The sequence below is a fragment of the Corylus avellana genome, chromosome 1 (assembly GCF_965113065.1).
Source record: "Corylus avellana chromosome 1, dhCorAvel1.hap1.2, whole genome shotgun sequence".
NCBI classification, from domain to species: Eukaryota; Viridiplantae; Streptophyta; class Magnoliopsida; order Fagales; family Betulaceae; genus Corylus; species Corylus avellana.
Genome location: NC_142490.1, coordinates 43,575,831 through 43,590,194, shown reverse-complemented (window position 1 = coordinate 43,590,194; position 14,364 = coordinate 43,575,831). Strand labels below are relative to the sequence as shown.

Here is a 14,364-nt window from a genome sequence, read left to right as displayed (position 1 = left end):
ACTTTTCCCATTGAGCAAAATCTGGCACTCAGTAAACATGATGGAGACCTCATTGCGGATCCCTCGTCATATCGTCGACTAGTTGGTAAGTTGATTTATTTAACGATTACCAGACCAAATTTGGCATATGCAGTGCAGGTGTTGAGTCAGTTTATGGACAAGCCACGAACATCTCATTTAGATGCAGCACATAGAGTATTACGCTACATCAAGCAGTCTCCAGGACAAGGAATTCTCTTATCGGCCACAAGCAACATTCAATTGCATGCATTCTGTGATGCAGATTGGGCACGATGTAGAGACACTCGACGTTCAGTCACTGGATAGTGTATACTTCTTGGAAGCTCACCAATATCTTGGAAAACAAAGAAGCAGACAACAGTATCCCGTTCTTCAGCTGAGGCAGAATACAGAGCTATGGCCTCAACTTGCTGTGAAATTACCTGGTTAAAACAATTGTTGGCAGACCTCTATATCCCACATCCACAACAAGCAAAATTGTATTACGACAACAAGGCGGCCATCCACATCGCCTCGAATCCCGTCTTTCATGAAAGAACAAAACATATAGAAATTGATTGTTACCTCATTCGGGAAAAGCTGCAGGATGGCATAATTCAGACTTTTCACATATCTACCACTTAACAACCCGCTGATCTATTTACTAAGGCTTTGGGTTCAAAACAATTCAATCACCTACTTGACAAGTTGGGTGTTATGAATATCCACTCCAACTTGAGGGGGAGTGTTGAAGAAGGAAATATCAGCAACAGTCATAAATTAAATGAGAAAATAAATCCACAACGTTAACATTCCATCTACGTGAATGATTTCCTTGTATAGAAGATCACAACATCAATTCTCAACAGCTATGTAAACCAAAATTTCTGTATAAATACATGCTCATGTAATTCGATTATCATCAAGTAAATATAGAAGTATTTTCTTATATTAGTTTTTTTCAAAAATGAATAGCAAAAATTTTTTTTTTCAAAAAAAAACACTTTTTAAGTAGATATTTTGTCTAACCTTGCTTAAAGCATTCACATTAACCTTACTAAAATAAAATAGCTTTTTTGCTGTCGCAGTCTGTTGAAAGAACATTGCAAAAATCCATTTTTGTTTGTGGAAATATGAGCCAAGTGGGTGCATTGTCATAGAAAAGTAAAGTCTTTAACAAATTGGTTCAATCAAATGAGAGAAAATAGCAAATGGTTGACTCAGATGTACCACACATTCTGCAGATATTTCCATGCATTTAACATATTCTGCAGATATTTCAACCGCACTACTATTTGGTCTCAAGCCCTTCATGAGGATTGCCACGATGCCACCTTTGTTGGCCAAAAAGTCTGAGTTAAGCAATATGGGATGGGATACCGTGACGATCACGTGAACTTCTTTGCTTTCGCCATGATTGATCTCACCGCTAAGTCGACGTAAAACTGTTTAAAGACGAGCATTTAGTGAAGAAGCTCCGTCTAATCACACTTTCCCCCTTTGACCACTGTTTTGTTCTCTTCGAAAATTGGAGGGATGGTGCGCCAAACGATGTTGCCAGGTCTCCCAGCTCAAATCGATGCACAGAGTCAGCCAACTTGAGACGTGGAAAATTGATTCGGTAATTTCAGAAATGCCATTGCTTTCATCTCTCCGTTCTTTTTGGTCAGCTTAACATGCACCGTAGATTACAAAAGGCGACCGGTTAATTGGAAGCTTGAATTTGAAAAAGGATAAAAAAAAAAAGACCTAAGCGCGTAGATCTAAATTGATCACCACTTCTACACTAGATTTTCTCTTGCTTTTGTGTGTCAAATCTCTTTCACTCACAATGTTCATGACCTTCTTTGCCTACGGTGACAATGCCCATTCATCGAGTGCACTTTTGAACCAAATGCAATCCCTCGCCTTTTCAAACCTACCACTTGAAAAAATGAGAGAAAAAAATATATATTCAAGCTAAATTAGTCATTCCGACCCATCCATTTAAATCTTTGAATATAGTCTTAATTATTTGACAGGATCCTCTCCGATCCAAATCTCAAGTCTAGACACTAGTCATTGATATTATAAGGACAAAATTACAAATTTATCACCGACTAAATTCTTTTCAATTCATTTGGATCGAAGAGAATCCAATTTCCTTAATTATACTTTTACATGAGTTATTACACAACGGTAAACCAAATGTATTTTTTTAAAAAAATGTTAACATACCTTAAGTCATCGCTATTTCACTGTCCTCAAGTTGTAAACTACGTTTCATGAAGTGAAGTTCACTAGTTCAAATCTTCTTCTCTTATTTCTTTCTCCTTTTGCAAACATGTCAAAAAAAGTTAATGACTAATGCAAAATACTACATATTCATCTCATTCTTATTCTATTATGTTGGCATTACACTGTCATTTTACCATTATATATATATATATATATATATATATATATATAAAATAGTAAATTGACAATGCTATATCATCGTAGTAAAATGATAATATAGGATATAACTTCTTCTTTTTTTTGTTTTTTCTCTTAACAATAGATAATCTAAGGATAAATTGACAATATCACCACAATGATGTGGTATATAGTATTATTAAAAAAATATATCCAAAACCCAAAAAACCTAAAAAGCCCATAATCTCAAATTAGTTAGCTTATTAAACCAAGATTAACCGAACCTAACCTCAAGCCTGCCGCGTGTCTATACACAAATGGAATAGTCCCATCAATCCTATCCAAAACAAAAATGAGGTTAGATTAGTCATTCCAACCAATCCATTTAAATCTTTGGATTTAGTGCTTAATTATACTTTCACATTGTCTATTACACAACGGTAAACCAGATGTCAAAAAGAAAAAATCCAAAACCGAAAAGCCCATAATCCCACAATCTCTAATTAATTACTTTATTAATTAATCCACATTAACTGAACCTAACCTTGCCGGCAAATATCAATTTCTGGCCGGGTAATTCACCGTTTCTCGTCGGAGTAATATCAATCTCGATCAAATTCTCCTCCTCTACATGGAAATCCAGACCTCTCTTGTCGTTCCCATCCAAGGCAATCTCTATCAAACCCTCTCTGTCCTCCTCGTTCCACTTGAAGCTAGTGCCCTCCGGCGAGTACCACTCTCCGACAGCTGGAAACTCGCCAAGGTCGCTGCCCGACGAGTCTTCCGAGTCCGATTCCGGGTAGTACAATGACAACGAGGGGTACCTATCAATACCCACATTCCGGGTCGCTTCCCTCTCATTCGGGTCCGGACCGGTTTCGTTCGAATTCGGATCCTCTGTTTCTTCGCCTTCGTACTCTTCGTATATGACCTCCAATGGTGCCCTCACGTCCCATTCCACGAACGAGTCCTCGAAGCACGGCATCGGGTCGAAACCCACTTCGGTTTCGAAATGGGACGTGACCCACTTGTGATCTTCGAGAAAGTCGGGTTTTCCGGGCACACGGGAATCGCTTTCCTCGCTTTCTTTGTTTCCATCGAGAAAGTCGGGTTTTCCGTGCTCACGGGAATCGCTTTCCTCGCTTTCTTTGTTTCCATCGAACTCGTTTTCGAATCTCTGAATCGCACCGAGTCGGAGTAGAGTGAATAACAGAATCCCAGCTCCGTTAAGTACCGGCGAGAAAACAATTTTCAGGAAAAGGTGTGGGAAATAGAGGAGAATCAGAGCGTAAAAACTGACAACGGTTGAGAAAAGAGGGTTCGAGAAGATTGACGATAGTTCATGGGTAAAAGATTTCATGGTTACAGCAGAAAAAACCGAATTCAATTCCCATAGAACTTTCTCAGAAAACCATGTTTTCAAAAGAAATTTATGAGTGAGAAATGAAACCCAATTAGAATAAAAATGGGATGGGACATAAAGAGGCAAGAGAGAGAGAGAGAGAGGTTCGGAGGGTCAGTGTTAAAAGATGACGGGGGGGGGGGGGGGGGGGGGGGGGGGGGGTTGTTTAAGAGGCTTTTGGAGTGCGTTGGAGAGAGGCATGGAATATCAAGGGAGACGGAGGAGCAGTGGATGGTGCAATTACCGAGATGACCTTTGTCCCACAAAATCTACAAATCGTTCTTAAAAGATGTATGCATATTCATTCATGAATTTGATCACTGGTTTTAGGGTCAGGACCAGCCCGAAAGCTCGTCCTGATTCATGGATTTTGATTGGGGATCCAAGTGATCATCACAACCCTTTATTTATTTATTTTTTAATTTTTTTTAATTTTTTTTTATGGAACAAATTATAATTCCTAATCTTATTTGTGTCTTTTAATTGTCATTTTTTTTTTGGTGTGTAGATATTTAGTTAGCTTTTTAGTTGGATTGGATGGTTCTTAAATACAAGAAACATAGTACAAATTTACAGCAAAAAGAAGGAAAAAAAAGAAACATAGTACAAGGGTTCAATTAAATTGTTCATTCAAAGTTTCCAACTTTCTCTTTTGGAACCGTCTTTACTGAAAACTAGTAGAGTTGAGTACTAATCTCCTTAGATTTAGAGTATTTATCCCCTATTGCAACGCCGTAGAAAGTTAATTTCACATTGATTTCTTATGAGTTTAAACTTTATAAATAATTTTCGGAAGCATTGCTTATAATTTTGATTAATTATTTTAGGAGTAATGGTATAAATGTAGCTGACATTTTTATCTTGCTCATAAAAAATGGTATCAAAGCAACATAATAACACTATATGACACGGAAAAATTACATAAGATGTAGGCCCTGACTAGGACATCAAAAATTTGAATTTTAGAATTATGACACTTTAAAAAGTTAGACCAGGATGATTTTAAGGAACTTCAACTACAACTTTGACTAATCCTCTGAAGTAGTGACATGGACGTAATCAACATTTTTTTGAGCCGTGACAAGTTCAATAATTAACCAACTGATTAAGGGGATTGTATAGCAAATCAATTCGGCTTCAATTAGGGTTTCATGCCTTTAGGGTCGAAAGTGGAAGGTGGGAGAGACCTATTGGCAATTACAAAGAGAGGCAAAGACAGGCCAAGTGGCGATTAGGGCTTTGAGAGAGGGTCTCTAAAAGAACTCATGAAATGAAGAATTGCAAATTGGAACCCTAATAAACGTGTAAGAGCATTCCTATTGAGCTCTTTAAATTTGACTTTTCTTTAAAAACTTGAAAAAAAACTCACAAAAAGAGTCATTTAACAAGCTCTCTACTCTATTTTAAATTTAACTTTGATCAATAAGACTCTCCAAATATCAAGTGCCAAAAAGTGAAAGTTATTTAATCTTATATATTCGTTTTCCTTCTCTCTCTCATCTACCAAGAACAAAAAAAAAATTAAAAAAATAAGAAAATAATAATATTTAACTAAAGTAGAGGAAGATATAGTGAGTTTGATATTTGGTTCATTTTAAAAGAGGCTCTTCAAATTTAATTTTTATTTGAAGAGCTCAATATAAATGTTTTAAGTGGTTAAAAGAAAGAATATATATATATATATATATATATATATATATATATTAATGGCCGATCATGGTGGGTTACCAACATCCGATATCTGACTTGAGATGGTGAATATATTCATCTGACAAACCGAAAAAGTTTCAAAAAATTCGGCCGAACCATTGACATACCGGCGGATTTGTATGGGTTGGTTGATTTTCACCGACTCAAAGAGTAGCCCTAAAAACTAGCATTTGTGGTTGGAGTCAGACTATAAAGTGAGAGTATAATATTTGTTTGATAAAATTTCGAAAAAGTGGATTCCAATGTGAAAAAAGTTAGATTTAATGGCTCATGGTATAGTCGTCGCCTATTGTCATGTAGGATTGTGACTTAAAACCTAATTGACCTCTCTCTTCTTTGATAAACCACATTGCATTTATATGCTTCCGATGGTATTTTTCAACCGACCATGTAAATTTCTCCACAAGTCCTCTAACTTAATAACAAGTTACACTTAATTATGTCGTTGATAAAAATGTCACGAATATCTCAATCAAAGGTGATGTACTCTAGTGCCACAATGAATACGACATGATTACTGATCAAATTAGATAGGGAAAACGTTAGCTATATTTGCTTTATTACTTTAATATTTGCTCAATCGATCTCACATAGTAAGGAAATAACGTGCGATTTAGCACCGACGGGCACCTTTATAATCTATCCGCCCAATACAAGCAATTCACCCTAAACCTGCCTAATGCAAGACCAACTTTTTAGATTGTTATAACCAAATTATTCACTTTTCCATTGGAAGAGAATGTACAATAATTCAATATATCGTAAGCTTTAAAAAACAGTGATGCCCTTTTCTTTATATGTACTCAAAGGCCCTTATGAAACTAAGAAGGTTTCTCTGTTCCTGTCAAAGCACATGATATGTGCCATGCAGATGTGGTAGTGCAGTAACTTAGGTTGAAGGTCTAAAGAATAATGTTAGAGAGGATGCTATATATATATATATATATTAGTTCCGTGGGCATAATCGGTCTTGTCAACTTTGATAGAATTGTATATATCTCCTTTTCTTTTCTCTCATTCACTTTAATAAGCAAAAAGGTCCTTTGGGCCATCTTTCTTTTCATTACTCACAAGTATCAATCTGCCTTTTCAGTGGAAATGTAACGTGGGGACTTTGTTGAATTTGAAGGCTTTCTGAAAATCTTTCGTGGATCCCCTCATGTTTTCACTAGACTAATTAAACGAAATTGAAGTAATCATTTACTTTGAACCAAAAGTTTTCTGATTATGGGCAGTAACACACTTCTCAATCTTACAAACTCTACCGGCAAATTATAACTCATATGTAGATACAAAGCTTCGGACAGTCGGACTGGCAATACGTCACCTGCAAAACAAAGAAAAAGCTAAAAAAACCTTCGATGCTTAAATTAGCAAAGTCCTTTTTGAAGAGAAAACTAAACATAAAGCTTAAGAGAAAGAGTCTTGATCGTTTCGTACCTGGAGGTGTGTACACCTTTTAATGTGGGAGACTCCTTGCCCAATATGATAGCATTGATACCAATGAAGTTTGATTTTTCTGAGCATCTCCATATGAATAAGCAAATCCTTTAAAATAGTCAAATTTGACTATTATTAGCATTTTTTCCTCTTCAGCAGAATAGTCATTTTGTAGTTTTTCCTTCTAGTATAAATAGTAAATAGGCTGATTAGCCTATTCACTATTCACACTATAAACTTTGTTTATTATTATTTTTCTCTCAATTTCTTTCTTTTAGTCCCTCTCTTCTCTTTCTTTCACACTCTATCTCACACAAAATAATATTTAAAAAAAAAATAAAGAGTAAAATAAATAATATGCGAGAGTGTGTATGAAAAAATGAGTAGCTAAATTAAAAATTTATACTTTTTCAATAGCTATAAAGCGTCTTATTTTGGCCATTGGGAGCTATTCCTTCAGCTGTTCAGCACATGACTAGTGCATGCTAATGTTTATACATGGACCACATCTATATCTATGTTGGTTGGCCAACTTAGGTGGTACAGTCACTTTGATGTTGAAATCACTTCGATTATTCATCAAGACCAGAATTTGTGAAGCAATGCTGGTCCATGTGGGCTTTGGCGGCCAAATTCACGTGTCATCTCCCGAGCACTTAAAGTATTAATTATAAGCCTTTGAGCTTTATTTATTTATTTATTTTTTTACAAATTAGTTTTCTATAGTAAATTTTTCCTAAGATTTATATCATTTGGTATTAGAACTATCGCTACGTCGACGATTGGATCATATGAAACTTGTCGAGTACAAAATCAAATGCTTTGTGATCGAGTCTTGAAGGGAACAACTTATAAGTTCGATTAAAATATCTTGGTACAAGGTTGGGTTAATTTCCCAATTGTGGTCGATGGTCCAAAGATATACTGATGTGTGATATGAATCGAAAGGAGCCTAACATGAGTGGCTGGATGTTTGATATGACGTTTTATTTGCCCACCCTTCACTTGCTCCGGAAAGTTATGGTGTCCCCGGGAAGGCATTTTGAAAAGGTAATCAATAAAGAGTTGAGCTAAAAGAAAAATGCGTAGTACAAGCTTTTTTTGGTTCTGTAACTTCCGGGTTGGTTTGGTATTGAGAGCAGCACATCTCTCTCTCTCTCTCTCTCTCTCTCTCAACCATAATAATTTGCAACTTTGGGTGGTCTACCACTAAATCCTAGCTTCACTTTCAAGTAAATTATACAGAGATATGATTGGATATTAAAGAACAATGAATTCAACCATAGGGACCTCCATAAGCTTTTAAACATGTATGGGCTAAAGCAGAACATTTTATCCTGATGAAATGAATCCTTTTATTTATCTGGCTCCCAAAAAAAGAGAAAAAGATAGCGTACACACTAAAGAAGTGTAATGCTTTTTCTCTACCATCTTCTCATTCCCTTCCTTACTTCGTTTCCCAATCCTTCAGATAACGAACAGACACACATGTATATATATATATATATATATATATATATAGGTGCTTCTTGAGGGGAAGCCATTCTTTAGGGACAGCATTTGAGACTCATTGTTAGTTGTGGCAGACAAAGAATCTAGGCAAGCAATTGACGAGTGTTCAAAGCCAAAAAACTTTTCGCAAGGCCAATCACATGGGTTTGGGCCCCTTAGATGTCACATATACATGGGTTAGGTCCTTCCCTTACAAACTCTATCTAACATTTCCAAAAAATTTATGCCAACAAGGCCTACGGCGGAAGTAATTAGATTGGTTTACACAGGAAGAAGAGATTGGACACTAAACTTTCTAGCAAATCTATCGTTCATAGACGTGTTGTTTTATACCCTACCATTCCAGATAACTTCGTCTGAGCCAATCTATTAGTCATAGACGTTTTATACCCTACCAAAAAGAAAAAAGTTTTTTGCTTGGACAGAAAACTTTTCCCCAGGATATTTTCCCCAGCGTGAGGCCAGGGCAGCTTTACTTGTCATTTAATAAAAAGCTATGAGACCCTCCATATCATAAGCTCTCGCCAGCTCTTGAATCAGAATGGGAACATGAAACCCAATAGTAACCATCACTCCCAGGATTTAAAAATTGTTCCTCGTTTAGAATTTATAAATGCTATATATCCAAAAGAAAAGAAAGGAGAAAAGAACAGAAAAAGGGTCCTAGCATTATCATGTACAACGTTTTCAAAAAGGCAAGCCTTCAGTAGCAATCGTATCATTTACATAGCCCTTGCTAAGATTCAAGGAAGAGCCAGCAAATCTGTAGAGAAGTTAGTAGTGTCGTGGACCTCCATTATACTGCATATCAGTGGGAAAATTTCCATATGGAGGTCTTGCAATCGGAGTTGCATAAGGTGAACCTGAAAGGCAGAACAATAATGTAGCTGAAAGTCTAATAGTGATTACTAGCAAATTGCCTCCAACACAACAATATAATTAATTGAAGTACCTACCAAATGAGAATGCCAGAGGCGTGCGTGAATTTGTAGGGGGTATTTGGGGCAGATCAGCGCCAGGAGCTCTCATGTCCTTAAAATGTCCACCATAAGCGGTGAAAAAGGATGGCATTGTACTTGCACTTGCAACTGGAGAGGGTTCAACCATGCTGCTACTGTAGGGGCCGGCACTCACTCCAAAAACCGGGTAAAGGGCACCACCAGTACTAGAAATGCCGCCATAACTCTGAGAGTAAACAGTATCATCTATAGGATGTGAATTCACATAGCTTGAATAAGTTTTGGGAGGAGCAGCTACCCTAGATACAGCAGGATATTGATTGCCTTGATATGATACAGCAGGATATTGATTGCCTAGATATGATACAGCTACTGATCCTGTCCTTCCAGGTAGTGTAGCCCTCTCATATGCTGAATTCACCTATTAATTTAAGCATATTTGTTAAGTTCCTTACCCAAGATAGGTTAATATAAACAACTTGGATATAGCGAAACAATTAGAACAGGAACCTCCAGCCCACTGATAGATCTTTTTTATGGATCACTGTTCCAAACTCACAGAGGATGAAGGAAACACTTCAACTTACTTGGTTGGGCCCTTGGTAATTACATGGATTGCGAGGTGAATAAGAGCTTTGCCAATGTCCTCCAGTGACTGAAGTGTGAAACATCATCAGTATTATATCCAAGAATAATATCAAAAAAGGATCAGTTCTTAATTTCAAACTTAGATAAGGTGAGACAAAAACCTGCTAAAGCTCCCTGATTTTGTGATGAAAACCCAGTAAATGACGGGATAAAACTTTTCTCAGAACAAGATGAAGAGTTATTTGAGTTCAAATTGGATGCAGATGCTAGAGCATGCTTCATCTCATCCAAATGTCTCTGAGACTCTGCTCGATCGAGTTCTACAAAGATAACCTTAAGGATTCCAAAGCATTAGCAATTTTACAATGAACAGCAACATATGGATCCAAGTTGGTAGATAATTACCTGATCAAAATACTCATCTGAGCCAGGCATATCCTTGCTCTTGGGCAAAACATAATTAACTGCCAAACACATCATGCAGAAGAAAATAAATTAACAAATCATGAGGAGGGAAAGAAACAACAACTGGTGGAAACAAAGTGTAGCAATATAACTATTTAAAGATGAAAGCAATATAATGTCGTAAGATACCTAACATTTCATTTAGTGCATCAGCTGGTACCTCCTTTCCTATTTCATCGAATCTCTTTTCAGTACGAGCCTTTAGCTCAACTGGCCTCGGAAATACCACTACAGCAATCTAAAAAAAAAAAAAAGTAACGAAGTCATTCATGAAGGTGAAATGAGCATAAAGAGTCTTCCAGTTAAAAAACTTTAAACAAAATAATTTGTCAAGGATTGGTAGTTACCTTCTGAAAGTATGCAAATGGTTTCAGTTTACGTTTACGTGCATTCTTGTAAACATTTGTCTGATCAATTATGTAGTTGCGAGGTGTATTGGCCGCCCGTGATAAAAGAGTATTAAAAATCCCAGTTGCTTTATCCATTAGACAATCAAATCGTTGACCATAATTTTTCTTACGCAGTAACCCTGGCACCTGTACAAAGATTTACCTTTATTAAGCAATAAGTTAAGATACTATTGAGCAGCAAAATTAACAGCACTATTAGTGTATAAAAATAAATAAATTTAATTTTTTTTTTTTTTAAAAAAAAAGAACAAAACATAAACCTTCATTTGATCCAGAGCTAGGTTTGTCCCAAGCAAAACGTAACGATTCTCAGGATGCTCCTTCATCCATTTTTCTGCCCAAGTACTCTTGCCTGACGCAGGCAGTCCAACCATCATCATCAGTTCACAATCCCCTGGCTTAGAAATAGCAGGGCCCATTATTGCACTTCCATCTTCAACAGCAGAAGCCCAAGGCTTATAATCTTCTTCAGGAACAAGTCCCTCTTCAACACTAAATTGCAACTCGACCACAACATTTTTCAACAAAACATGGGGATAGAGGGCCGATTCCCATTGTAATTTTCTTGTTGGAGAATCCACCACTCCTAGACCACTGAGACCAGCATCAATTTTCTTTGCGGTACCCAGCCATTTACCATTCTTGGAGAAACCAATTGAAGCCAACGGTTTATCTTCAAGATTAACGGCACAGACAATTGTATCACCAAGCCCGAACTTTTCACCATAATCCAAAAATTTGCCTGCACTTGAAAATTTTCCAGTGCCCCCAAACCCGAAGCTGTGTTCAGTTTCCCCCAGGTTCCCCACATTGTCATCCCCTCTAGAAATGCCTACACGGCAAACATGCTGCTGGTCAGGGGCCGTGTCCACCATATCAACTGGCTGCATTGAAATGATTTTGCAACCAAAACAGTATTTCCCTCGTGTTATCCCAACATTGGCCCGAGCACCAGACCAGCAATAAGCAAACCCCTGCTCATGAAGTGCAGATCCTTGAAGACCATTGCCTTCAATATTGAAATCTGGAGAAAGGGTGGCAATCCACATGAGCATTCAGACAAAAATAACAAAAACTGACTTTGGAACTCTTTTACACGCAATTGAATAATTTAGCTATTTAGGTGAATCCGTTTTGGTGTGTCTGCAATCAAAGGCTAAAAAATGCATCCCTATCTTGTTCCTTCTTTTGATGCTTCTTGATTTTCTTGTCACTTAAGGATAACAACTAGATTGAGTCAAAGTTTCACGACATTGCAAACTAATGCAACTTTACTGGAAAGAACAATACCCATATAAAAGTGGCCCTTCACATCCAAACGAAGAACAACAATGCACACCGGAAATTTATTCTTTTCTCTATGGCTCCTATTCTTTTCTCATTCTATAACATCTTGTTCCTTTTAGAACACAGTGAAAATATCTATGCCACACAATAATCAACATTCTCCGGATATAATTATCTACGCTCCTGGAGCAATCCTCATTGATTATAGTAACATACCTATCATTAACTTTCATATCTTTCTCATTAAGCACAATCTTCTTCTTTTTTCTTACCTAATTCGTTGAATTTAATGGTATCATACGTCATAAATCATTAACATGTACCAATGTACTAATCTTTTCAAGATTCCTAGAAACTCTTATACAAAAAGCATTTTAAAAATCCTTAATTTCTAGATTCATCTACCCTAAAACCCTATTTAGAAAGTATATAGGAAATTTTTTAGCGAATTTTGCCAAAGATATGGAAAATTGAGAGAATTACACCTATCAGTCAAAGTTAAATTCCAATAGTAGAAAGAAGTGGCAAAAAACTTTAGGAGCAGCAAATACCTAAGTTGCAGTCGGCAGGGTTGAGTACCACGCGCTCTGCGGGCTTTGATTCCGAAGCCTCATTTACATCGTCAATCTTTGCCTTCTTCGTCTCCCGTTCGCCTTGTTCGGAATGTTCGCGTTTCGTCGATGCCATTTGAAAGGTATAACAGAATGAGTTGAGTCAGAGAGAGAAAGAGAGCCAAGCGCGAAGTAAAACGCCCCGTGCGAGGGATGTTGGGAAGTATTTATAGCGTCGAGGAAATAAAGGGACGCCGTTAGATCAATCTCTGTCGAACCGACTTAAGGAGGTAGCAGGACAACTGGACAAAGATGATTAGTGCATTTAATGGAGTATATAAGGTCATATTATTTAATTTTGTTAAAATATATATATGCTAACCAAATAAGTCAATAACCATGATATAATATACCTCGTTAAATGCATTACTTTAAATCACAATTAAAAATAAATATTATCAATTCTAAATAAAATGAAAATAATCCTTTTTTAGTCAAATGGACATTAATTACTTCATGATAAATATAAGATAAAATCTTATAAAAAAAATTACATTATTTAAAATTTTAAGTAATATGATGCAATAATGGTACGTTTGGCATTGTAATTTCATAAATAAAAAATTGTAATTTTAAATTAAATTGTAAAAAAATCAATTACTTAAGATTATGTTTTTTAAAAAAAAATGGGATTTGAAAATGTTGAAAATATGCGTTTTGAAGTAATGAAGTGTTTTTTTTTTAAATGCTAAATTGCAATTTTAAATGTCAAAATATAATTTTACTAAATGCTTAGCTTAGCTATGTTTAAAAAAAATTAAAAATCATGTTTTCAAATCATATATTTTAATATTGTTATTTTTAAATTATACTTTTTGAAATCGTAAATTCACAAAAAAAAAAAAAAAAAATTGTGATTTAAAGGAAGGAACAAGACCCATATTTTCATATTGTTATTTTTAAATCACACTTATAAAAAATTAGCATGTTAGAATTAAGGAGTCTAATTCATCTAAATAAATGAATTAATTATCATGCCTCAACATGATCCGAACAAAACACGTGAATCCAAATTGTTACCCCTATGTCACATATCCATGCTTGGAGAGACCACGAGACTGGTTGCCACACCAATGGTGGTACAGTGGTGACTAGTGAGTGGTAGTCGTGGAGTGAGATGGACAAAAGGGGTTGTGCAATGGGCCAATGGCTCTTGGTTTTTTTACTTTTAAAACAGATCGATAATGCAACATATTTTTAGACGACAATTACAAAGCAATGACTTGGATTTGAGAAATTGCATGGTATTACGGGACGAGTAATGTTAAAATGTGTTGGAATTGGTGGCTCATATTAATACCAGTGGAAGGTCAAGTAAATGGGAGCAGAGTGAATGTCGCAATAGTAACGTTCACGGAGCGGGAGTCTACTGGTCCATGGGTGTAATTAAGTTTGCGGGGGAGTCATTAGGTTGTGAGGGTGTGGGGGCAATGCCCTTGCGGTACGGTACGGAGTATTTTTTGAATTTTCTTAATACGTCCGTACAAGTAGGGTTTAGGGTTTTTTCTATATATGTATGATGTAATCCTGAATCATTAAGAATAAAAATACAGCCGCCTCTCTGTAGACGTAGGCAAATTGCTGAA

At 36.3% G+C, this 14,364-nt stretch overlaps 2 protein-coding genes across 6 annotated transcripts; both read right to left on the bottom strand.

Moving 5' to 3' along the window:
- Positions 1 to 1,152: 1,152 nt before the first annotated feature.
- Positions 1,153 to 3,928, bottom strand: LOC132171419 (uncharacterized). 4 transcript variants are annotated; one of them, XR_015909465.1, is made up of 3 exons: positions 2,939 to 3,928; positions 1,831 to 1,918; positions 1,153 to 1,670 (listed from the first exon to the last, which is right to left on the bottom strand). XR_015909465.1 is itself a non-coding variant. In XM_088511803.1 (2 exons), the coding sequence occupies exons 1-2, from the start codon at positions 3,752 to 3,754 to the stop codon at positions 1,913 to 1,915; spliced, it is 822 nt and encodes a 273-aa protein (XP_088367929.1). In that variant the 5' UTR covers positions 3,755 to 3,928; the 3' UTR covers positions 1,153 to 1,912. The 4 variants fall into 4 exon arrangements, 3 of the variants coding, with proteins under 3 accessions (XP_088367929.1, XP_059438713.2, XP_088367928.1); XM_088511803.1 differs by having other exon boundaries at positions 1,153 to 1,918; XM_059582730.2 differs by lacking the exons at positions 1,153 to 1,670; positions 1,831 to 1,918 and adding an exon at positions 2,630 to 2,731.
- A 5,089-nt stretch (positions 3,929 to 9,017) lies between these two features.
- LOC132170656 (uncharacterized) lies at positions 9,018 to 12,909 on the bottom strand. Of its 2 annotated transcripts, XM_059581718.1 has the most exons (10): positions 12,719 to 12,909; positions 11,141 to 11,904; positions 10,818 to 11,006; positions 10,600 to 10,708; positions 10,411 to 10,469; positions 10,167 to 10,338; positions 10,005 to 10,072; positions 9,716 to 9,838; positions 9,415 to 9,643; positions 9,018 to 9,321 (listed from the first exon to the last, which is right to left on the bottom strand). In XM_059581718.1, exons 1-10 carry the CDS (start codon positions 12,852 to 12,854, stop codon positions 9,233 to 9,235), a joined length of 1,938 nt encoding a protein of 645 aa, XP_059437701.1. In that variant the 5' UTR covers positions 12,855 to 12,909; the 3' UTR covers positions 9,018 to 9,232. The 2 variants fall into 2 exon arrangements, with proteins under 2 accessions (XP_059437701.1, XP_059437700.1); XM_059581717.1 differs by having other exon boundaries at positions 9,415 to 9,838.
- Between the last annotated feature and the right edge of the window lie 1,455 nt (positions 12,910 to 14,364).

Bases quoted from the DNA above. Each gene is read 5' to 3' on its own strand.
- LOC132171419 (XM_088511802.1), bottom strand. From the start codon at position 3,754: ATGAAATCTTTTACCCATGAACTATCGTCAATCTTCTCGAACCCTCTT.
- LOC132170656 (XM_059581717.1), bottom strand. From the start codon at position 12,854: ATGGCATCGACGAAACGCGAACATTCCGAACAAGGCGAACGGGAGACG. The intron at 9,839-10,004 runs GTAAGTTGAAGT...TTAAATTAATAG, and splicing joins ATTACCAAGGGCCCAACCAA to GTGAATTCAGCATATGAGAG. The intron at 9,322-9,414 runs GTAGGTACTTCA...TCTGCCTTTCAG, and splicing joins GCCTCTGGCATTCTCATTTG to GTTCACCTTATGCAACTCCG.